The sequence below is a fragment of the Castor canadensis genome, chromosome 8 (genome assembly GCF_047511655.1).
Source record: "Castor canadensis chromosome 8, mCasCan1.hap1v2, whole genome shotgun sequence".
Lineage (NCBI taxonomy): Eukaryota > Metazoa > Chordata > Mammalia > Rodentia > Castoridae > Castor > Castor canadensis.
In genome coordinates, this window is record NC_133393.1 from 105,635,885 (window position 1) to 105,662,299 (window position 26,415).

The 26,415-nt window shown below is 34.9% G+C and overlaps 1 protein-coding gene across 2 annotated transcripts in view; it reads left to right on the forward strand.

Moving 5' to 3' along the window:
* The window catches only part of Lemd3 (LEM domain containing 3), a 61,837-nt gene that overhangs the window by 16,156 nt on the left and 19,266 nt on the right, over positions 1-26,415 (forward strand). For both annotated transcript variants that reach the window (XM_074083835.1, XM_074083836.1), the window contains exons 2-4: positions 16,124-16,161; positions 19,909-19,975; positions 22,709-22,776. In XM_074083835.1, the coding sequence (XP_073939936.1) occupies positions 16,124-16,161; positions 19,909-19,975; positions 22,709-22,776 (173 nt within the window). The remainder of the gene's footprint in view (positions 1-16,123; positions 16,162-19,908; positions 19,976-22,708; positions 22,777-26,415) is intronic.

Consider the following 26,415-nt stretch of genomic DNA (forward strand, 5'->3'; position numbering starts at 1 on the left):
AGGCTCATTTTAAAAATAGGGGTATGAGCTGTGGATGTAGGTCAGTGTTAGAATGCTTGCCTAGCATGCATGAGGGTCTGGGTTCTATCTGCAATGCCTCAAAAAGACAATGTTTTGTGATGTTGGTGGATCGCTGTTTTTTTTTTTTAAGCAAACACCTATCTTGTTTAAAATTCTTACTTATTAGTAATTACTATAGAGGTTAAAATAATAGACATTGAGGTTCATCACATAACTGCTTTGTGATAAAGAACTATAGTACAAGTACTGAAGGAAATTAGGTAAAAATATGTAAGCATGTTGTACGGGTTTGGATGTTTAAAAACAGATTAAGCAGTCTATAGCAGTGTGTACTATTTGAGAAAAAAGGAACAAACCACTTAAAGTGGAAGAAATTCTAACAAGTCCATCTGCTAGCTAGAGAAGATAGTGTATGAATATAAATAACGTAGTTTGTACTTCAGTTTACAAGGGACTTTACATATGTTCTTACATCATTAGCGCCATCTGTCTATTACAAAGTGTTGCCATGCTTTTCTTTTTATCTATTTTGCTAATAAATCCTGGTTCTGGAGAAAGGAGATTATACTGGATGAAGTCATAAGCTTTTTTTAGACAGCAGTGGAATTTGAGAGAATCTGTTTTTAGTTGGGCTTCTTCAGTCATTAGGATAATTTTAAGAAACTAAGGGTTTACTATGAGGTTGTATATGGGCTCAAACTAATAAAAGCTGTAGGAATGAATTAATTCAAAGGGCTGTAGGTCTGTGTTTGTGTGACTGCCTCTGTCTCTGAGTACTGTGCTGGGTTTTGCTTGCATCATTTAATTCTTAAGATCCTTAGAGCCAGGTATTATCATTTTTTCCATTCTTTAGATGAGGAAACTGAAGCATAGGGAGGTTAAGAAATTTGGCCAAAGTCAGTAAGTGGCAGAACCAAGATTTGAATGCAGATAATCTGGTTCTTACCTTAAACTTCATTGTCCTCATGATGTGTCATCTCTGCAGTTTTTAAATTTCCTTTGAAATTATTCCCCCCCCCACCTTTTTTTGTTTTCTTTTTAAAAGCCTGACATTGTACTTGTTCAGGAGTTCTTAAACAATGATCTGGGAATCTTAAGGAAGTGACAAATGGACTCCAAGTGAACAGTAACTCCTTGAAATTGTATGCAAAATTTTGAATATATATATATATATATATATATATATATATATATATATATATATTTTAAATAAAGTCTCCATAGATTTTATTGAATTGTCAAAATGCTCTCTGACCTCCCTACCCCCAGTAGTGAGAATCACTGTACTATCAGCTGCTATAGGGAAGGTTCCATCAGTTTTTATTTTTGTATTACCTAGCACCTAGTTTTTGGCTACTCAATAAATATTTGTTGAACGGAATTTAGCAACTAGAGATGTGTTAGCTATCCATTATTGTAACAAATACTTATAAAGATAAAAGGTTTATTTTGACTCACAATTTTGGAGATTTCATTTCCTAGTCTCTTGTCCTTGTTGCTTTTTGGCCTGTGGTAAGGCAGCATATCATGGTGAGGAGTATGTGGTGAAGCAAAACCGTTCATCTCATGGTCAGTATACAAGAGAGGAGAGGGCTAGGATCTCAATATCTCCAGTGGGGTCACCCACTGACCTCGTGATTGGAAGGCTTCCCACTAGGTCCTACCTCTTAAAAGACCCATCACCTCCCTATAGCACCACAGGCTGATGACCAAGACTTAACGTAGGGGCCTTTAGGGAACACTTACCAAAATGGTAGCAAATATATCAGGAGGTAATCTTGAAATTTTGCGGGAAGCTCTTCCTATAGCTACTACGTCAGGTTAATGACCTCTTTACTTGCTTTAATAGTAGTTGTAGGTTCATTTCAAGGTTAGTTAGGTTATTGACCTAACCAAGTAGAATGGTGGAGGGGAATTGTTTCATTTTTTTAGGCATTCATTCACACATGCTCATTTGTATTCTCTCATTGTTTTACAAATGGGAGTTGTAGCAGCTAGAAGTAGACGTTGGATGAAAATCTAATATGATTCTGTTGTAAACTGTATATTCTGTCCATTGTGTCCAGGTAGAAGTTTGGTTTTTACTCTAAAGGTTCTATACAGTATAACCAAAACCAAAAAAGTCTTACTTAGCCTACTTTACTAATATTGTAACTGCTTCAGTTACTTTATTCGGTGGTTTTTTGATCTAATGACATACTTTAATGTCTCGATTTCCTGAGTGACTTTTCATCTCTGTTTTCTTCCAGAACTAAAAGTGAGGATAGATGTAACTTTTAAGTACATTTCTCATAAAGTCAATGATGGAAATTTCTTAACTTTAATTTTTAACCCCCTTTGGCAGTAGTGAGGTTTGAATTCAAGGCTTGTACTTGCTAGGCGGTGCTCTACCATTTGAGCCAGGGCCCTCAGCTCTTTTCACTTTAGTTGTTTTTTTTTTTGTGTAGGGTCTTGCTTTATGCCTAGGCTGGTCTGAACCATGATCCTTCTATTTATGCTTCCCACCTAGCTAGGATGATAGGTGTGTGCCACAATGCCTAGATTTTATTTGTTGAATTGGGGTCTTATGAACTTTTTTGCCCAGGCTGGCTTCTAGCTGAGATCCTCTTGATACCTGCTTTCTGAATAGCTAGGTTTATGGGCATGAGCCAGTGCTCCCAGCAATGATCTTCAAATTTAATTCATGTATTTGTTTTGGTCACACTTCAAACTCCATCCTTGCTATATCATATTAACCCTTTTCCTTTTTATCAGCACTATGCTTTTTATCCATATTTGCTGAACAGAATGAAAATTACCATTTACTTTTTTCAGTCTTACCTGTTTTTTCGTCTGCAGTTTTCTCTCTATTGTCTTTGTGCTGCACAAAACTAAACTGGTGATAATCATTTAAAATGTTAAGCATATATGTTTATAATTTAAAATGTTATAATGCCTTAGTCTGTTTTGTGTTGTTATAACAGAATACTTGGAACTTGAGTAATTAGTAAAGAAAAGGGATTTATTTCTTACCACTCTGCAAGATGGCAAGATTGAGGGGTTCACATCTGGTGGGCCTTCTTACTGCATCATTCCATGGCAGGAGGTGGAAAAGCAAGAGTGTGCACATGAGAGAGCAAGAGAAGGTTGACTTGTTCTTATAACAAACCCACTCATGATAACAAATCCACTCCCAAGATAATGGCATTAATTCATTCATGAAGACAAAGCCCCTATGACTAATCACCTAGTAGTCCCACCTTTTACACTGTTATACACTATTATAATGGTGATTAAATTTCTAACACATGAACTTTGAGGGGGAGCACATTTAAACCACAGCAGTTACTAAACAGAAGACCTATTATATTTAATCGTATAGGAAATTCATGTTGCTTTATTGCATTGCACTAGAGATAGGCTTTACAGTATATCCCAGATCCCTTTGAGGTCTGAAAATTCTCATTTAGCAGTATTCTTTCAGAACAGACCTTGTTATAATACAGTTTCACTTGCAGTCTTTTAATGTAAACCTTGAGGAAGTGTTGTAGTCAGTCTCTAGTGTGTAACGGTTAATGTTTAAAATCTCTTAGAACAGTGAACTGTCACCATGTTTAATAAATTACAGTGTTTCATTAGCATAAATTCCTCTGAGTGCCAAGTTAGCGGTTGCACAGATGCTTGGTATTATTTATAGGTTTGCATCTAACCTTTGGCAGGTTGTCTTGCCTTTATGTTTTTCTTCACTTGTCATCATGCAGTAGCATAATTCTTTATCTGACATATGTACAAAAATAGCTTACAAGAAGAGATCTGTTGGAAGTACTGAAAGGCAGATCACTCAAACTTTTGAGCAGTAACCTAAGATAAAGTGCCATAATTTAGGTAAACATATTCCTTTGTCTTTGTTTGACTATGTTCCTGATACTACCTTTCTTCCCAGCATTGCAGTAAACTACAGGGGTGTTTTGAGCCACTACTGTTTATGTCTTTGGGGGAGGCACAGAGAATTCATTGTTAACTTTATATTTTATTTTAGTATAAATTACCGATATTTTCTTAAGGTCTAAAAGTTTTAGACTGTACAGTTTTTCCAGTGGCAACTTCAATTTTAGTTACTAGTCAGATTCAAGAATTAATAATTCTATCCAGAATTCTTTTTTGAGTGGTGGATGCTCTGTTAAGATATCAAGAGTTCATTTTTGGAAGGACTAGATTATCATTAAGGGCTTTTAAATGTGTAATATTTTGGTATTCTCTTGGTTTGCCAATGATCTTCCTAATTTAGCAACATTTTATTCACTAAATAAAACTGGTCTTATGAGTTCATTAATAGATTCTTCAGAACTCATTTCAATGCTTAATACTCCATTGTCTAGTCATATCACAGTCTGTCCATCCACCTAAGAAGGATATCTTGGTTGCTTGTAAGTTTTAACAATTATGAATAAAGCTACTGTAAATATCCATGTGTAGGTGTTTTTGTGGACATACGTTTTCACTCATGGGTAAATATCAACTAGCATGATTGTTAAATTGTATGGGGAGAGTATGCTTAGTTTTCATAGAACTCACCAAACTTTCTTCCAAAATGGATATGCTGTTTTGCATTCCCACCAGTAAGGAATGAGAGTTTCTTCTGTTTCTTGTCAGCATTTGACAATGTCAGTGTTCTGGATTTGGCTATTCTGATAGTTGTGTAGTGGAATCTCATTGCTTTCATTTGCATCTCCTCTTTGGCATGTATGGAACATCTTTTCTTTGTACCTTCTTTGATAAGATAGCTGGTAAGTTTTAAAGTAGGTTTTTTTGTTCTTTTATTGTTCTTTGTATATATTGTATCATGGTGCTTTGCTAGATATATTTTGCACATATTTTCTGATTGCTTTTGGTTTTTGTTTTTATTCCCTTAACAGTATCTTTTGCAGAGCAGAAAAGTTTAATTTGAATGAAATCCAGTTTATCAAGTTTATTTCATAGGTCATGCTTTTGCTGTTATAGCTAAGAAGTCATTGCCAAATCCTAGGTCAACTAGATTTTACTTTTATATCTTAGGAGCTTTTTAGGTTTGTGTTTTGAATTTAGGACTATGATCCATTTTCAGTTAATTTTTTTATGAAGGGCATAAGGTCTATGTTTAGGTTAATTTTTTTGTATGTGATATTGTGTTGGTTTTGCACATTTGTTGAAAAGGCTGTTTTTGTTCTGTTGTATTGCCTTTGTTTTGCTGTTCTGTCAAAGATCAGTTGGCTCTATTTATGTGTGTTTTTGGGTTTTCTATTCTGTTCTATTGTCTGTCCATTTTTTCACTCATACCACACTGTCTTGATTACTGAAGCTTTACAATAAATTTTGAAGTTGGGCACTGTCAGCCTTCCATCTTTGTTCTTCAGTATTGTGTTGATATTCTATTATCTTCCCATACAAACTTTAGAATCAGTTTGATATCCACAAAATAACTTCTTGCATTTTTGATTGGGGTTGTATTGAATCTGTAGATGAAGTTGAGAAGAGTTAATATCTTGCATTAAGATGTTATATTAATACTTATAATGAGTTTTCCTGTCAATGGTCATGAAGCACCTCATAAAAAGAATATTCTTTTTAAAAAAATTATTTTACCAGAGTTAAAAAAATCTTTCTAATCCATAGAATATGAAAATTGTGATGTCTTGATATGTGTATTCATTGTGAAATATTAAAATTGGGATTAAAAATATGTACCCCCTCAAATATTTACCATTTGTTTATAGTGAAAACATTCAAAACTCTTATTTCACACTTTTTGAAATACACAGTACTCTATCATCTGTAGTTAACCTACTGTGCTGTAGTATCCTAAAATTCTTCCTTCCACCTAATGGAAACTTACTATCCATTGAGTACTCTTTCCCCATTCCTCCGTCTCATCTATTCACCTCAGCTTTTGCTAACCACCATTCTATTCTACTCTCTCAACTTCTGTGAGATTGATATTTTTATACTCTAGTTATGAGTGAGAGCATATGCTTGGCTTATTTCACTTAGCACAGTGATTTCCAGTTCCATTCATGTTGTCAGAAATGATAGGATTTTATCTTTTTCTGTGGCTCAGTATTGTACCACATTTTCTTTATCCATTCTATCAGTAGATAGACTCTTAATTGTTTCCATTTCTTGGCTATTGTGAATAGTGCTGGGGGAGTACAGATTTCTTTTTGACATACTGATTTCATTTCCTCTGGGTATGTGCCCAGTGTGGGATTGTTGGATCATAGAGTAGTTCTATTTCTGATTTTTTTTTTTTAGTTTTGAGGAACCTTCGTACTGCTTTCCATGATTGCTGTACTAATTTACACTTCTGTCAACTTTGTGCAGACCTTTAGTTTTCTCCATATTCTTTGCACTACTTTTTACTTTTTGTCTTTGATAATGGCCATTTTTACTGGAGTGAAGTAATAACTCATTGTGTCTTTGATTTGCATTTCCCTGATGATTAGTGATGCTGAGCATTTTTTATTACCTGTTGGCCATTAGTGTGCTTTCTTTTGCGAAATATCTATGTTGGTCTATTGCTTGGTTTTTGATCAGGCTGTTTGCTTTCCAGAATTGAGTTTTTTGAGTTCCTCATGTATTCTGGGTCCTAACCCCTCATCAGAGATATAGTTTGCAAATATTTTCTCCCATTCTATAGCTTATCTCTTTACTCTGTGGTTTCTTTCAGAGTTTTACAGTTTTCTTCATATATATCCTATACATGTTGTGTTAGATTTTTGTCTTACATTTTGGGGGCAGGGATGCTAATGTAAATGAAATTTTATGTTTTAAATACCGCTTGCCCTTGGTGGTGTTTGGGAAAGCAGCTGACTTTTGTGTGTTAATCTTTCATTCTGCATTGTTTCTAAGGTTACCTATTAAGTCCAACAGTTTTTTGTTGGTTCTTTTGAATTTTCTACATAAATGACCTTGTTATCTGTGAATAAAGTTTTATTTCTTTTAATCTCCTTACCCCTTGTTTCCTTTCTTTATTGCCTTACTTAGGACTTCCAGTACAATTTTGTAAAGCAGTGGTGAAAGGGGACATCTTTACTTCATTCCTGATCTTTGTGGGAATACTCTGTTTCTCTCTATTACATATACATTGCATACAATGTGGTGGCTGTAGGTTTTTTTTGCAGGTATTGTTTAAGGAGTTTAAGGAAGTTCCCCTCATGGTGTGTGTGTGTGTGTGTAGCTAGGGATTGAACACAGATCCTCACAAATGCTAGGCAGATACTCTCCCACACCCCCAGCATATTTTTTGTTAAGGATTATTTTGCAGGGTATACAATTCTACGTTGGTGGCCTTTTTCTTTCAACATTGTTCTTTTCTTAACATGAATGGTTTTGGAGAAGTTGGATATTATTCTTTATTCCTCAATAGGTGACATATTTTTCCTCTAGTTTCTTTCAGGTTTCCACCCCCCCCACCTTTATCTTTGGTTTTCTGTAACTTGAAATGATATATCTGGGTGGTATTTTGTTTTGTTTTTGGCTTTTATCCCACTTTAGTGCTTTTTGAAGTTTCTGGATTTGTGGATATGCAGCTGACATTCACAGATGTGGAAATTCCCTCCCATTGCTCGAAGTTCTGTTTTTGTTGTTGTTCTTCTGGTATTTCCATAAAGCAAATGCTACTCCTTTTGTAGTTGTCCCACAGTTCTTAGACAAGATTCTGTTTTATTATTTTTTTTCAGTTCTTTTCCCCCCTTTACTTTTCAGTTGTTCTTGAGGTTTCTTTATAATTCCTTAAACTCAGAGATCTTTTTTTTAGCCATGTCCCATGTAATAAGCCCATCAAAGGCCTTCTTCATTTCTGATAGTGTTTTTGATCACTAGCACATTGTTTACTTTATCCGTTAGAACTATTAGCCTATTAATCAGAGTTGTTTTAAATTCCTAGTTTAATTAGAATATCCCTGCCATATCTGAGTGGTTTTGATATTTGTTCTGTTTTTTGGTTTTTTTTTTTTTTAGTATGTCTTACAATCTTTTCTTGATACATACATGATGAACTGGGTACGAGAAATTACTGTATAAGAACTAGTAATGCTCTTAATTATGTTGGGAGTGGGGAAGCAATCAGTACTACTATGAATAGGTCTCAGTATTTCAGGAGAGCCTGTATCTCTGGATTGTGGACACCCCCTACACCACCCATGTGGAACAGGATGGCTAGAGTGGGCTTGAGTTGGGCATTCCTTTCTCCTGTGTGGAAGGCTCGAATTGAGGTTTTCTTCTCCCCAGGTCAGTTAGGCTCTGGTAAAGCCCTAGCAGATTAGACTCTGGTTAAATAGTTTCCTCCTGTGGACAGAGTTTAAGAAGCACAGAATTCACTGGCATATTTAACCTCCACCCCTCCAACCTGTAGAAGTACATGGAGATTTTCTCTGCTATTCAATGCAAGGACCTGGCCAAGATTAAACTCACCTGCTCTCACTTGACTGACTCTCACTGGAATGTTTATCTGCCTGAGTTGCTCACATTGAATCCTCAGCAATTTGTCAGTTATAGTTCAGGCTTCCCTGTTCTGGCACTAGTTCCCTACTCCTCACTCAGAAGTAGCTAGCTACTTGTGATGTTTCTGTTCATATGAGAAGTATTCTGCTTGCCTCTTGGCTGTCTAGTTAGGTGGATAGCAGCTTGTCCTGTGACATCACTTCTCTTAGAGATATAAAAAGAATTGTTGGGCTTTCAGTTTATTCAACTGTTTCCTTATTGTTGGGTCAGAGACTTCAAAACTTACATGCCAGATTTGAAGGCAGGTAAGGGTGTCATGGAAGGCATGTAAGGAAGGTATGGTAAGATTTTAGCATCACTAACAAACATGTCTTGTTTTATTTTTTAAATACACTTTTACAAGTGTATTTGTACAAGTATATACAAATATATACTTGTATTTTCCTCCCTAACATTTTGTTGTGAAAAATTTCAAGAAGTTGTCACTGTTCTAGATTTTAGTTTTGTCATTTACTTTACTATGGATCTTATTCTCTATCGCTTTATCCATCATTCTTAAAAATTTATTTATTTGGGTGGGACTGAAGTTTGAACTCAGGATTTTGTGCTTGCAAAGCAGGTACTCTACTGCTTGAGCCACACCACCAACTCATTTTGCTGTGGTTATTTTGGAGATGGGATCTCTTGAAATTTTGCCCAGGCTGGCCTCATGATCCTGGCGATCTCCACTTCCAGAGTACTTAGGGTTACAGACATAAGCCACCATGCCTGGCCTTGTTAATCATTATACTTCACACTACTTACCTTCACTACTCCCAATGCAGCATGCATTCAGAGCATAGTTTAAAGACTATGCTTCATAAATACTTGTTGAATACCCTGTGATTAGATGTCTTTCTTACAGTTTTATAGAAATCTTTTCTTGAAGTTTTCGTTACAGAGATCCCAAACTTAAGTATAATTATTATGTGAAACTAATGTTGAGTAAAGAGAAATAATTTCAGTTATAGTCTGATAGTTAATTTTTCCCCCCCAGAGAAATCTGTTTTTTGAGGTAGGGTCTCACTATGCAGTCCAGGTTGGCTTTGAACTTACTAGTCACGATCCTTTGACCTCCTCCTCAGTGCTAGTATTACAGCTATGTGCCACAGTGCCTGGCATGGGAATCTTTATTTTTAGGGTAAACAAGTTTGTAACTTTTAAATGGTCATGAGATTGAAAGGGACCAATGTTCTTTATCATAGGTAGAGATGAAGAATAAGAACTAACCCAATAATAATATTGGCAAATGGATTCTAAGTTTTGGCCTTTTATTTCCTTGAACGTACTGTTCAGTTTTCTATGTATTCTTAGTATTTGATATCCACGTTTAAAGTCCTTTTATTTTCTAGAATCATTCTGAACTTTGGTATGTTTAAGACTAGTTTATTTGGACGTAGCATGGGATTATTGCCTTAAAAAAGGGAGGTGAAAAACTGGAAGTCCTGTAGGATAATGGAAGAATCGCACAAGTTTTTAAATTCTGGCCTTCCTCCCCTTCTCTTCCATTCATTATCCCTATTTAGATTTGTACCTTTATACTCCAGCTAGGTAGGTAGGATTTCATTTGGTTATTCATTAATAGAACAAGGATGGTATAAGAGTGAAACTTAGGCAAGTCAGCGGATAATTTTTAATTTCTAATTTCTAATTTGTTAAGTTACATTAAATAAACTGTGCCTGTCTTAGAATGAATATATATTTAGTAAAACCATGAAATAATTGGAGAACTTTCAGAAAACAAATGGACAGAATGCTATGTTGTAAAAGAATATTCTGCCTTGTTCATCCTGTCCATTTTTAGATCCATCTGGCTGATGGCAAAGTGCAGAAATGTTTGCCACACAGGTGCAGTGTTTTGCAGCTGTTGGAAACATTCCCCCATCCTTCTACCACTGCCCCCACCTTCTTCACATATAATGTGCTCCTTTTAGACCATTAATGCAAGAGGTGGGATATGAGAATGTGAATGTGTTTATAAAAAAGTGCAACCCTGAGAGATAACTTGTAAAACAGGCAGCTGATTTTAACTGCTGAGGTGACTTGACTTTTCCTAAGACTAAAACCTAACTTTGATGCCATAGAATATTAGAGTTTTAAGAAGCTACCCTAGGAAGCCCATGTCTGTAGAGTTGCTGCTCTCTAGACTGAATTAAAAAAACTTTTTTTTGCAATACTGAGGCTTGAACTCAGGGCCTACACCTTGAGCCACTGCACCAACCCTTTTCTGTAATGGGTTTTTTTTTTTTTTGAGATAGAGTCTCGAGAACTATTTGCCTGGGCTGGCTTTGAACAGCAATCCTTCTGATCTCTGCCTCCTGAGTAGCTAGGATTATAGGCGTGAGCCACCAGTTCTCGGCTTAGAATGAATTTCTTGAAGAAAAGACTTACCTTCATACATTTTTTAATTTCTTGTAGCTTAACATCACCAACACACGGTAGGCACTTAGGTGTATTTATGAATATCTTATGATAAATGTTTTTTAGATGCAGTATGGTACTAAATCAGAAATTACGACTTTTAAAAACTCATGCCACTTGGTAAGTTACAAAGCAGTCCTGTGAACACAGTTGCTAGTGCAGCAGAAAGATGGTCTGTGATTAATTTTGCCCACAGTAGGCATGGGCACTACTGATAATACCTTCCTAGATTGCAATTATAGAACATTTTGAAAAGTTTTTCCTATTCTAAGAGTCAACACTGTATCCTCCAGCAGCAGTGTTTCCCTCCTCTCATCCACAGTTTTTGTTATTTTTGATGCATTATATTCTAGGAGATGAAAGTTTAATGATTCAAAATCTGAAAGTTTCCTTAAACTACTTGGAAAAATATTTTCTTTTCTGTAGTTATTTCTATAACTAGAATGTAGACTTTGGAGTGAGACATAGATAAGCTTGAATCTTGTCTTTTTGAGTCTCAGCTTATTAGATTTCATTTACCTCAAGGAAACAACCTAACCTTATCGTGTGTCACTCACTATTTCTGTCCACATAAGTAGGATGATACCTCCGCTAACATGGTGGTATTGTGAGGGTGAAATGAGGTACTTTTTGAGTACATGGCAGGCATATTATTCCTGACACATAGGAAGAGCTCAAAAACATACTTTTTTCTGCACAGGAGAAGGTTGTTCAGTGATCAGGACTATAGTACCTTTCTGGCATTGGTGCAGCCATTATTCTACAAGATTCAGTAGGCCTTCAAGGTTCTATTTGTTCAGCATGTCCTTAGCACTCAATGTCTGCAAGGCATTGAGATAGGAAGGGAATTTGTAGGATTGAGAAGAAACAAACACCAAGTAGTTAAATCATAATATAAGGTAGTAAAGAGAATGAGAATAAATAAATAAGTGTTCTTAGAAGAGGAAGGTCACAATTAGCTACAGTAGTTATAAATCCTTCATGATTTTAGCATAGCTATAAACTGGACCTTTAAGACAGAAAGAGAAAGAAAACATTCAGGTGTGAAGACCAGAAAGATCAAAGGCCTAGAGTCTTTCTGGGAAAATGTTTTTTGTGTACTATAACTTACAATGGTTCCACATAAACAGCATAGAAAAATGTTAGCGCAGACTGAAACTGACTGTTAATGCAGAGGAATGTGGAGGAAAGTACCCTGAATGAACTATTGCCTATTTTCCTGGGTCCACAAGTAGTAGAACATTTAGGCTCTACATGCTTAAGACTGAAGCTTATTATATGTGCCTTTCTTTTAAAGTGTGAGCCAGAAAACACATGCCTTCAGTGTTCTGAAGTTTGTGCCTTAGAGTAAAATAGAAAAATGTTCAAGGCTCTCCAGATCTGTAGCTGCCGACTCCTTTAAATAACTTATCAATATGACCTCATTTCTTGCGAAGTGTTCTCTCACCCACTCTTTCCAGCCACACTGGCTTCCTTCCATTCCAAGAGTAACACGCCAGAAACACTACCACCTTACAGCCTTTAACTTGGCTAGGCTTTTTATCTGTAAACGTCAAATTTCAGGTATCCACATGGCAAGTTCCCTTTGGTCCCTTAGGTTTCTATTCAAATACAATCTTAATATGACTTTCTCTGGTTATCTTATTTAAAATTACTATTCCTGCCGTTTTCTGTCCAAAGAACTTAGAATCATCTGACATACTATGTATACTATTTGTTCATTCTCTCTTTGAACTCCTGTACAGCATAGGTTCCATGAAGGCATGAATATATTTTTGTTTTATTCCATGCCAGATTTCCATTGTCTAGCAGAAAGTACTCAATAAATATTTGTTAAATGAATAAACTTTCTTTTTCTTCTGAGCTATGAGAGAACAAGTTAAACCACTGCAGCCTTTCTTCTCTTCCAGTAACCAAAATGGAACCAATTTATATGGTTAATATAAGCATATACTTCCAGGTATAGCAACCTACAGTTGTATTCACAATTTATTCCTGTTTGGGAATTTATAATGTTTGATAAATTTGGTTTCAGCATACACATGGAAAAAGTTTACACTTGATGACAAGGATCAGTAAAGCTAACAATGTTTTTGAAATTTGTGAGAGAAGTTTGGATAGGTCTCATTAAGCTTCAGGAGCTAAGAGTTCTTTGAGGCAAAATGTGATGGGAAACGTTTAGAAACTTCTGAGGGAATTTGATTCTTAGTCATTAGAATAGTTTAAAGGAAAGATAAGTCAAAATATTAAGGACATGTACATAACAGTTTGCTACATTTGAGGTTTACAGTAGCCTAAAGTATTGACAAAGAAATAGCCAAACTAGGAGAATTTGAGAAAAAAACAGCGATGCAAAACTGTTGGAGGTATAGAGTTTAAAACAATCATAGACTAAAAAATGATTTTAGAGTTGTGGCTTCACGGGATGGAATAGTAAATCTTGAATACCACCTTGGCATCATCACTGTTTTAAGACAGGATAAGAACTGTAATTCACTCTGGAGTGGGGGGTGTCTCCCTAGAAATCAGACTGAATGATAATAAGAGACAAAGTTTTGTTGTCACCTGCTCTTGAAGTGACATTTCTTCTCTACGATTGCCAAATTGGGAAGGGATGTTATATATTTTCACTAGGGATAACAATATTTATTATTCCCATTAAATACTAAGTAATTTGGATGAGATTTACTAGTATGATGTGTTCAGAAACAATAAAATGATTTGGGGGAAGTTAGATGAGTGAAGATACTTTTTTCAGAAATTTGTGGTCTTGTAGTTTGCTACAGTTGCTGTTTTAGGGTGAGTATTCTTTGAAAATTTAACCTCAAGGCCACATTTTACTTTTTTCCAGTTAATTTATTAGGCATGTCTGTTAATTTAGTAGGGGACAGATCTCACTCACATTTGAAGGAAAATTTTTTTCACAGATGAGCATAGAGCAGGAAGTGTCCTTTTGACTTTTTAGGCCTCTTTTTAAAAATAAGTAGCAGTACTGGGATTTGAATTCAGGGCCTTGACCTTGCTAGGCAGGTGCTCTACCACTTGAAACATGCCCCTAACCTTCTGCTTTGCTAGGTTATATTGTTAGGTATCTTAGCCTACTATGTAAGAGGCAGAAATCTAGAAGGATACAAAGGGCAGAACAGTATTTTTCAACTGTTTTTCTCTTTAGTTTTATTCTTGTTATCCCATCCTCCTACCTTACCAGTTGCTCTAAACATACCCTGTTCCAGTTTCCTGAAGAATTTGACACTTCTGCTTTAGTGTTAACACACAAAGTAAAATAAATAAGAGTGGATTTAACCTTGATAGTGTAGCCAGCATTTTCAAGCACTAACTGTATGTCTAATACTATGCTTGGCTCCATTCATAAATGTGAATAACACATGGTCCCTGTTGTGAGAAACTCACAGTACAGCAGTCTGGTGGCAGAGCATCTGAAATTTACAGTTAGGCTTTCATAGAGATATTTGAAGACCTGGTTTTTGATTAGATAGTCCTGACAAAAATAATATTGTATAAAATTGAAAAATATTGTATAAAATTGAAAAACTAAGTGCTGCCAAGACTTTTCCTCATAAACTAAAACTTTTTTAGAACTGCATTTCTTACACTTTTAAGATTTGTTTTTCATATACAGAACAAATAAAATACTTGGTTTTGGTTTTCTAAGTAGATTGACAAGGCATTTTTGGTAGTTATACTGAGATAAGTGCAACTTTATTTCAAGCTTCAAATTTCACATTAAAATTAATGTTATTAAAAAGTATTTTTTCAACCCACGTGTTCTGATTTTTAGCATTTAATTTTTAAGCTGCATAAATTCTTCCTTCTAATCCCTCTTTGAGTACTTTTGATTTGCTCTCTTTTGAAAATTTTCTTTCCCAGCCTTAAAATCCTTTTGTTGTATAGAGAAATGTCTAAAAATCCAAGAGCAAAATCTCTTTTTATGATAACAGGATACATTTTTTTCCCTTGCTTTTTTATTGTACCTTGTTAAACTGGTCTCTCACATGAACTTTCTTAGAATCAAGCAGTTCCTGGTTCCTATGGGACTTCCTGTTTTCTCAAGTAAAAATAGAAAAGCATCTTAGAAAGGAAACCTGGTCAGTGTGAAATAATCTGTGAGATCAGTTAGTCTTAGTTATGACCTGGATTATATAGTATATATAGTCTATATAAATATATACAAAAGTTTTTAGATATCTGAGGGTTTTGAATATTTTTGTATGTAAAGAAAGATATGATAGAATGTTCTAAATAATCATGAGAGATGCTATGTTTTTAATTATAAACCTGTTTATATTTGGGGGCAGATCTGGGAATAGTATATGTAAAGTTTTAAGTGTTTTCTTTATAATTTAATGTTTTTTGGAAATTTGGAATTGTCTAATATTGAGACTTAATTCTTAGCTACTTTGATCTATACAGTCTTGCCATGTTGCCAATTGTTAGCAAAGATTAGGAGTTTTTTTTTCTTTTTTAATAATTAGAAGTTGGAATTCTAAGTGAATTACTTATTTTTAAAACAATTTATAGTCAAGTAGTTAACTTCTTAGCCTATATTTTGAAGAGAAATAAAGTTAATGTAGAAATATACTGTCATTAATAGTAACAATATTGGGTAGTATGTACTGAGAACATAGTGATAGACACTGTGCTAAGCATTTCATATGGATTATCTCATTTATTCCTGACCCCCCTAAAAATTACATAAGATAGGCATCATTGGGGTTGGGGATTTAGCTCAGTGGAAGAGCGCTTGCCTGGCAAGTGCAAGGCCCTGAGTTCGGTCCCCAGCACCAAAAAAAAAAAGATAGGCATCATCATTATCCTTCCTTGTGGAAGAAGAAACTACAATGTAGAGTGGCTACGTAGATGTTAGCTTAAAGAAATATTGCTAAGTAGTGGAGCTGGGACTTGAATTCAGAGCCTGACACCAGAATGCTTGCTCTTAGTAGTTACAGAGAAAACTACAGATTCATAGTGAGAACGGTCAGTATAATATGTCTGAAGAATTATTTCTTCAACTTTTATTATCTTTAGTGTTTTTTACATTTTGTTTGCACATTTGCATTCAGTTTTAGCACAGCACATACTGGCATTTCAGAGTGCTTGTTTAGGGGGATTTAAATTCTTATCCTTAAGTGACACTAATAGTTCTCTTTTTTCTTTTCCTTGATAGTAAAAAATCCCTTTGATGAAACATTTGGAAAAATACAAGTAAGTAAAAGATCACAATACTGATATTTTATGTCATGTTTTATATTATGAAAGTATTAAGATGACTAACAACTAAAAATAACACTTTTAAAAGTTCTTTTAATTTCAAACGTTTTCTTATTCTGAGTATTCTTTAATTATAAAATAATTAAATCTGATTCAGATTTTCTCCTAAGAGCTAAACTGTTTAACATGTTAATTTTAAGCCAGCTGTCAAGTAAAATGGAAGTGGTGTGTCATATCATCTGTGGACCTTGTCCTTACACTTAAAAAGTATGCCTGTTGTCTGAAGTTGTTGGATACCTTAATGGGTTTTGTCATCATTGAATCTCTGGGTCTTTTGTGCACTGGCCTACTCAAGCATCAAGAAGGCCAAAGACTTAGAAAGGAAACATTGGGGCCTATTGAGGATTTTTTTCTTTTCAAAGAGTGCTATACTAATTTTAATCCTAACTTTACGTACATCAAAATATGTATAGTAAATATATACTTACACATGATTAATTGTTAATTATTAGGAACTGACAGTTATATAGTCTAGTGTAGAAAACTATTTGCTATACTGAATGATGTATAATAAAGTATAATCAGATCCACAGAGCATCACTTTAAATTGTTAAGGGTGAAATTTTGAGATAATTATATTCAGTAATATTCTATAGTGGTATTATTTGTTTAAAGATGACTTTATTAGTTATAGTATTGAGCCTAACTATGCTGTAGCATCATAATCTAAATTTAGTACAATATACTCACTGAACTTTGGAAATACAAGACTGTTTTCTTCTGTGTAATTTTTCCCATGGTGAAACAGACATTCTGAACCTCTCAATAATAGTAATAATTATAATGAAGATAATGGCAATTCACTTACACAAGGTGCTTATTCTGTGCCAGGCACCATGCTAAGTGTTTAAAATCTATTTTCCTTTAATTTAAGATGTGATATAGTTAAAGATGTCCTTGAAGAGATAATTAACAATAATTAAGGATGGAGGAGGGAAATATTTAAATATTTCTCATATACAGATATGAAAAAATTTGGTAGTCACCCAACATTTTTTTTCATCCCAAGAATGAAGTGTTTGCTTTAGAGGAATATATGCATAGGTAAACAATGATCTGGATCTTACTGAAACAGTTAGAAGGCAGGTAATTTAAATTGTTAAAATTATTTTTCTTTAATGAAGGATTACTTGAAAGCTTACTTGTAAAGTGTATTTATTTATAGGTCTTTACATAGCAGGATGATTGAGAAACAAGTAGTTAGACATATTTCAAACTGAAATGTTAGTAGACAATCTGAAAAGCAGTCAGAATGGAGAAGAATATATAAAAACTATAAACTAGTAAGACTGTAACTTTAAAAATTGACTTGTATGCTTTTCAGTTTTACTGCTAGAGTACCTTCTAGTAAAGGTAATTGAACTAGAGCCTTTCTATTTCTTTCTCAAAGCTGATTTGTTTACTTGACAACATTTATCATAAAAACCTTATTTAGATCATTATTTAGTTGAACATTTGGGTGGTATTTGATTTCTTATGGGGTATAGATTGTCAATTTGAATAAGTTTTCATAGAAAAATAATTCTTAAAAAATTATAGTTAAGCTTTTTGAGTATTTAAACTCTTTGTATGGAACTGTAACACTGTGAATGAGATCCAGTTCTGTTTCAGTAGATTTTGTTATTTCTTCTATTTATCTAGTCTGTTGTTAAGATCTAGGAATCAGCTGGGTGCTAGTGGCTCATGCTTGTAATCCTAGCTACTTGGGAGGCTTGAGAGGGGAAGAATTGTGGTTTGAGGTCAGCATGGACAAGTAGTTTATGTGATCCCCATCTAGAAAATAACCAAAGCCAAATGGACTAGAGGTGTAGCTCAAGGGGTAAGCACCTGCTTTGCAAATGTGAAGTCCTAAGTTCAAACCCCAGTCCTGCCAAAAGGGAAAAAAAAAGATCTGTGGATCAAAAGATAAAGTTTATTCAGAGATATCTTGATCAGATTGACCTTGGTATGTCTATCAAATCCATAAGTTACCTTAGTAGTGGAACTCTTGCTCATTCTATTATGTTGAACATTTTTATTGAAAATTATTTTGTAGTTTACTGTATCACAAATGCATGCCTTTCAGAATCTTGAGTTTTAGCACCTACTCTTACTTTTTGATGTCTGATTTTTACAGTTTGGATTTTTAATATTACGTGAAAATAAAGATTGGCTTGATTCAAAATCTTGTTAACATAGAATTGAGGTAAAAAAATGGGAATGGGGTGTTGTGTTTGAAAAGATTGAAATGCTAGTAGTCAACTGAGAGTTATCTTTCTCAACCATATGACATAAACCCATGGACTTGGTGGTAGGTAGGGTCTTGCAACCTTCTGGCGTCACTGATCAAAGCTGCATTGGCAAAAGCACGTTACTCATAGCATGCAGACTTGTCCCCTTCTTTTTCTGAACATAGAGCACAAAAACAAGTGGGTAGATGAGGTTGCACATCTTTAGACATAAATGCTAATCTTGCCTGAATTTGCTCCATGATCATATTCATCCAGTAATCCTGTTTTGTTAAGCACTTCAGGAAGAAAGGAAATAATAAAGACAAGGTTCCCTGATAATCATGAATTTATTTCGGATAATGTGATAAGTTGTTACCTCTTCTCCTAACTTACCCTTCTTCATCACTTATATTGATCCATAATAACTAGTTGCTCCTAAATTGGGGGTATCAGTGCTTTAGAGACTTGACAAGATGCATTGACTATACCATTGCAGTAGTCCCCCTCTCTGGACTCCTTTCATATAGTTATTTCTGCTTAAGACTATCCTATACATTCTGGTGTGTGCACAGGTCTTGTTTACTTTCCTCCTCCTAAATTTTCAGAATAATGTCAAACTCTGTCTTAGTATATAGGGCTCTCTGGCAGTTAAGTCCACAGGACTTTTTCAGTACTTTGCTGAGTCAAACTAGGCTGCTGCCTGTATAAGAAATATAACCAGTGCTTTCATGCCTTCATGCTTCTGCTCATGCTATTCTTTCTGCTTGGAATGCTGGTCAATTTTGTTCTTCCTGTGAAACTCAACTCTAACATTCTCTGTTCCACAAATCGGTCTTTCCTTATCTCCCTCTTCTGCATTTGCATTGTACATTGCAACTGTAATATAACACTTTGTGTTTTTTAGTCCTTGAAGACAGGAGTCTTCTTGTTTACTGGGTCTCACACTTTTGAGAAAACAGTTCTTAACCTCATTAAGTGTTTGCTTCACTTTAATGGTTCATAATTTTACACAGGGCCATCATAAAAGCCTAAGAGAGGATGCCTGTCATGGTGATAACACTCATTCCCTTAATTTTATGTGATTGAATCAGATTAAAATCAAATGGGAAGGGCAACATTGATGTAAAATGTCTTAAAAGAAAAATATACATGAGCAGGCATTGTGTGCAGGGATTGGAACATTGCTTTGGAGGGTAGAGGAGATTATTGTATGTGAAACCTTTTATTACCTCTAATCTTAGTGCAAACTTCTTGATTGTCTTTAAGAAAGTAAAGTATTTAAAGTGATAAAATTTATATTTTTAGATGAAGGCTCCTTAAAATATGGTGGCCGTTGTTCAAATATGAATTTGACTTCTAGATTTTGTAGCTTCATTGATTTCAAATTAATTTCCTGTTTTTCTTTTTTAATAAGAATTAATGATTTTTTTCTTGAAGTTGGGTATTTCATAGTAACTTATTTTAATTTTAGGAAAGTGAAAAAAATCTTATGATGAGCACGTTATACAAGCTTCATGACCGATTGGCACAGCTTGCAGGTAATTGTTTTAGCATTCATACTTTCTAAAATGCTTATAAAAATTAGTATGCGTATGTTGCATTTCATATCAATAGAAATAGTCTTTCTTAAGTGCAATATTGTGTTTTATTTGTGGAGTATTTTTCTTTAGAAGTTTCTATTACCATACTGAGTGATTTTTACTTGTACAGATATAATCTGTGCTGCATATATTACATATATGTATATTACATAAGTTTAAGAGAAGCCTAATTCTTCATTGTATTAATAATAACAAAATTTTGAAAACTTAAGTATCAGTTGAGTCAGTTAAGCAATGAACTTATTAAAATCTTGGATTAAAATAGAAATAAAGAATTTCTTTGGTGGTTGTACAGGTATCATTGGGTAAAATAAGTGTTTTATCCCAGATTGTTCTTACCTGACTCATTGCATTTTTGAATTTTCTTCAATTTCAGCTCTTTGTTATAAGTCTTTGAGAGCTCTCAGGTATCAACACGTGTAATTAAAATAATTTGTTATACATGAATTAGTATTAAGTTTAGCATCTATAAGCTGTAATAGAAGCATATCTGTGTATTTTTAACTTTTTAAAGTTATTCTTATTTGACATATAGTTTGAAAAAAGAGACTTTGGAATTCCTGTTTATGAGCAGATACAAGAAAATAAAAGTACAGCCTGGGTGTGGTGATGTATGCCTATAATCCTGTCTATTTTGGAGGCAGAAATTGGGAGGATTATGGTTCCAGCCAGCCTGGGTAAAAAGTTAGGGATATCCTCATCTCAACAAATAAACCAAGTGTGGTGGTGTACATCTGTAATTTCAGCTATGTGGAAAGTATAGGTAGGAAAATCACTTTCCAAGGTTGTCTGTAGGCAAAACACCTATCTGAAAAAAAATAATTACAAAAGCAAAGCAAAAAGGGCTAGAAGTGTGGCTCAAGTTAGCAAGTTCAAATCCCAGTACTGCCAAAAAAAAGAAAGAAGGAGCAAAAAGAGGGAGGAAACTTCAGTTCCTCAGACTTTTTAATATAGCAGATCCTTTTGTGGAAACTCGATCGTTATTAGTAGAAGCCTAGTAGAAAAATGTGAAACTTCTCTACTTGAATGAAAATAATTAGAATACTGCCAGCTGTGTCCATCTTCAAACTTGTCTTTGTTTTTCAGCTTGGGTCCTTAATTCTCTTTAGTTTTTTAGACTTATAATTTTGTGGACATCATTAAAAGCCTTCTTTGCATTGATTGACTGCTGTCGTATTTCTAAACTCCATGCTAGTGACATTTATTTCATATGCTTTATCACCCAGAAGACGGTTAGGAAATCCTGATGTTGCTAAGACAGGTATTTATAGCTGTCTGTATAGCATTGTCTTATGAATAGTCTGTGGCTCATTAAATCAACACAATCTGGATTGCTTTCAAACATACTGACTCCTTCCTCAAAAGTAGAGGTTGGTGAGCTTTTTTCTGTGAAGTGGCAGATAGTAAGTATTTTAGATTGATTCTGTCACAAATAAATTTTGCTGTTATTGTGTGAAAGCAACCATAAATATTATGTAATGGATGAGCTTGACTATATTCCAGTAAAACTTCATTTATAAAAAACCAGCAGACTACAGGTTTGGCCCTGGGGTGTAGTTTGTTGACTTCTGCTCTAGATCCATTGAATCTGATTCTCTGGGGATGTGTTACAAACTTTGAAGACTTGTTTACCCAAAAGGTTATCTTCCCTTCTTATAACTACACTCTTAAGATCTGACTTCTTGAACAAAACTGATAAATAAGAACATATTTATTTTTATTATAGAAAAATTTGCCAGGGATTTAACTTTAATTATTATACTTTTATGTTGAAGATAGTTTTAAACTACTTGAAAGAAACAGGGCAGGGAAAACTACTATTGAAGTTCAATATGAGGAAAATTTTTCTATGATAACTACACATAGCCTAAAGAAAAAGCTTTGAAGCCAGGGGCCGGTGGTTCATGTTTGTAATCTTAGCTGCTTGGGAAGCCGAGATCAGGAGGATCGCAGCTTGAGGCCAGCCCAGGTAAATAGTTGGTGAGACCTCCATCTCAAAATAACCAGAGCAAAAAGTGCACACTCAACACCCTGAGTTCAAACCCCAGTACAAAGGGAAAAAGCTTCTAATTCTCTTTTTAAAAACAGTTCGTAGAAAATAAAAATGTAGTTTTCCAAACTTTTGTAACATAACCCTTTGTAGAAACCAAATTATGGGTAGGAAATTCTACCTAATTACCTTGTTGATCTATGTTAAAACAATTTTTCAGGGATGGACACCTTCCTAAAGATAGACTGAATTATATTCTGAAAATGCGCATGTTATAATTCAATTGTAAGTTCACGTTCATTTGAATTTTTAGCTTGAAGAGTAGAAACAAAAGTTAGCACAGAGAATTTGCTGTATTCTTCCCCTTTAGGAATAAAGCATACATGTGGAAGGCCTCTTGGTGTGCCAAGGTCTCTGGAGTAGCTATCAGAGGGACATGGTATCTATACTATATCTATACTGGTTTACAATTTAGTTTGGAACAGAGGAGATAGGTATGTTCCCGTTGTTTATTTACATTAGTTGCTAGAAGTTTTTGAAGAAAATATGTTGTTCATCTTTCCTTACTGATTATAATAAAACTTATAATTGTGTAATTTGTAAGACATTTTGAATTAATTCTCTTTCTTCTGTTTAACATTTTAGTGATACAAAATTTAATAATATGTTAATCTTCCCAGGAGATCATGAATGTGGCAGTTCTAGTCAAAGAACACTTTCTGTCCAAGAAGCAGCTGCATATTTAAAAGTAAGCAATGAAATTAGAGTATTAATAGCTATATTTTAAAATTTTTATATAAAACATTATATCAAAAGTATTATGCATTTTATTGTTTTACTTGTATTGTGAAAATCTTGGGCTTACTGTTTGTTGTTACTCGAGTAGATTAGAGAAAATAAAATTTTCCATTTTTTGTTTTAGTTTGTTTTAAAACACTGTGTATAAGAGAATGCATATTAATCTGGAAAGGGTATAAAGAACATTGGTAAGAGCCTGGCATGGTGGTGCTTGCCAGTGGTCCCAGCTACTCTGGAGGCACAGGCAGGAAGATCACTTGGAACCAAGGAATTCAAGGTCAGCTTGCAAACCTTAAGCAAGACACTATCTCAGAAGAATGAATGAACAAACAAATACTGTGAAAAACCCCAACCAACCAAATAAACAATAACAACAAAACACACACTGAGAGTTTGTGATAGTTAAGTGGCATGTAAGAAAGCAAGTGAGTAGAAAACCACTTTCTTTCTTTCTTTTTTTTTTTTTATTGTTTTGTTATTCATATGTGCATACAAGGCTTGGGTCATTTCTCCCCCCTGCCACCACCCACTCCCTTACCACCCACTCCGCCCCCTCCCTCTCCCCCCTCACCCCCTCCATACCCAGCATAAACTATTTTGCCCTTATCTCTAATTTTGTTGAAGAGAGAGTATAGGCAATAATAGGAAGGAACAAGTGTTCCTGGTTGAGATAAGGATAGCTATACAGGGTGTTGACTCACATTAATTTCCTGTATGTGTGTGTTGCCTTCTAGGTTAATTCTTTTTGATCTCACCTTTTCTCTAGTTCCTGGTCCCCTTTTCCTATTGGCCTCAGTTGCTTTTAAGGTATCTGCTTTAGTTTCTCTGCGTTAAGGGCAACAAATGCTAGCTAATTTTTTAGGTGTCTTACCTATCCTCACCCCTCCCTTGTGTGCTCTCGCTTTTATCATGGGATCAAAGTCCAGTTCCCTTGTTGTGTTTGCCCTTGATCTAATGTCCGAATATGAGGGAGAACATATGATTTTTGGTCTTTTGGGCCAGGCTAACCTCACTCAGAATGATGTTCTCCAATTCCATCCATTTACCAGCAAATGATAACATTTCGTTCTTCTTCATGGCTGCATAAAATTCCACTGTGTATAGATACCACATTTTCTTAATCCATTCGTCAGTGGTGGGGCATCTTGGCTGTTTCCGTAACTTGGCTATTGTGAATAGTGCCGCAATAAACATGGGTGTGCAGGTGCCTCTGGAGTAACCTGTGTCACAGTCTTTTGGGTATATCCCCAAGAGTGGTATTGCTGGATCAAATGGTAGATCAATGTTTAGTGTTTTAAGTAGTCTCCAATTTTTTTTCCAGAGTGGTTGTACTAGTTTATATTCCCACCAACAGTGTATGAGGGTTCCTTTTGCCCCGCATCCTCGCCAACACCTATTGTTGGTGGTGTTGCTAATGATGGCTGTTCTAACGGGTGAGGTGGAATCTTAGTGTGGTTTTAATTTGCATTTCCTTTATTGCTAGAGATAAAACCACTTTATTTCAAATTTTCTGTTCTAAGTCAGTTTAATCTTAAGGTACTAAGAGAACTTTAATGAATTTTCTAAACTATCCTAGATGAAAAGAATGGTGCTAGAAAGCTAAAGATGGACAAATATCTTTTTGATTTCTAAAAGGGGAAACTGAAATTTGAAAACTGTGTTGGAAAATTTTATGTCAGTCCAATTCCATAAAGATAATTACATAAGGATGTGAATACTTGCAAATGAAAATGTTGATCCTTAGAGGCAGGCTGATATGGGTTCGTTGTGAACAAGTCATGTTATAAAAATGTCATTTCTTCTCCTTCCCTTTTAATAATGATACGGTAAAAAATATATATAACATGGACAGGCACAATGGCTCATATCTGTACAGAATCCCAGCTACATGGGAGGCATGGTTGTTGGTGAATTGTGATTCGAAGCCAGCTCTGGCAAAATGTTAGTGAGGCACAATCTCAACAACAACAAAAAACTGTGCATGGTGTTGCGCGCTTACCATCCCAGCTACACAAAAAGTGTAAATAGGAGGATTGCAGTCCAGGGGAAAACCTACCTCAACGGAAGAAAAAAAGGGCTGGGTGTGTGGTTTAAGTGGTAGAGCATCTACCTAGCAAGCACTAGTTATTGTTACTGTTACCCCTGCTGCCCATAACTTTTTAGGTTGATAGGAGTCCCACTCCTTTTGCTTTTGTTGCCTGTGCTTTGGTGTCGTGCCTAAGAAACCATTGTTTACACCAGTGTCATGTTGTTTTCTTCTAGTTTTGTTTTCCTTTTTTCCCCCCAGTATGGAGTTTGAACTCAGGGCCTACACCCTGAGCCACTCCACCAGCCCCTTTTTGTGATGGGTTTTTTCAAGATAGGGTCTCAAAGTATTTGCTGGGCTAGCTTTAAACTGTGATCCTCCTGATCTCTGCCTCCTGAGTGCTCGGATTACAGGAGTAAGCCAGTGGCACCTGGCTAAGCCACTGCCACCTGGCGTCTTCTAGGGGTTTTATAGTTTGGGTCTGTGCTTAAATCTTTAAATCCATTTTGAGTTCATTCTTATGTGTAGAGTAAAGGTCCAGTTTCATCCTTTGCATGTAGAAATCCAGGTTTCCTAACACCATTTGTTGAAGAGAATCTTCTTTCTACATCATGTAGTCTTGACACCCTGTTGTAGGTCATTTGGTCATACATAAGCATTTTTTTGTTTGTTTTGTTTTCTGGGGTTTATTTTGTTTCTTTGGTCAATATGTCTGTCTTTATGCCAGTATCATACTGTTTTGATTACTATAATTTTGTCATTTTTGAAGTCAGAAAGTATGAAGCCTCCAATTTTGTTCTTATTTTTTGTTTGAGATTATTTTGGCTATTTGGGGTCTTTTATGGTCCCATATAAATTTTTTTTTTCGTATGTCTGCAATAAATGACATTGGGATTTTGGCAGGGATTACATTGAAACTATATTGCTTTGGGTTATAATGATAAGAGCCAGGCATGGTGGTGCATTTGTTTGTGAATTAATATCTTTCAGCAGTATTTTGTAGTTTTCAGTTTATGTCTTCTACCTCTTTTTCAGTGTTTATTCCTAAGTATCTGATTCTTTTTAATGCTGTTTCCTTTGGAGATTGTTCATTTTTAGTGTGTATAAGCACAACTGATTTTTCTGAGCTGATTGCTGAATTTGTTTACTCTAACATTTTAAAAATGGAAACCTTAGAGTTTTTTTATGCATAAAATTATGTCGTTTGTGAGGAGAGATGAATTTACTTCCTTTTTACTTATTTTTCTTAGGTAGTTGGTCTGGCTAGGGTTTCTAGTACCATGCTGGATAGAAGTGGTGAGAGTGGCCATTCTGCCTTCTTCCTGATCTTAGAGGAAAAGCTTTCAGTTTTTCACTGTTGAATTTGATTAGTAGCTGAGGGCTTTTCAGATATGGCCTTTATTATGTTGAGGTAATTTCCTTTTGTTCTACTTTGTTGATTTTATTTTTTATCTTGAAGGTGTGTTGACCTTTGTCAAATGCTTTTTCTGCATCCATTGTGATAATCGTGATTTATATATATATTTTTTATTGAGACAGAACTTGTACATCTACATTATGGTG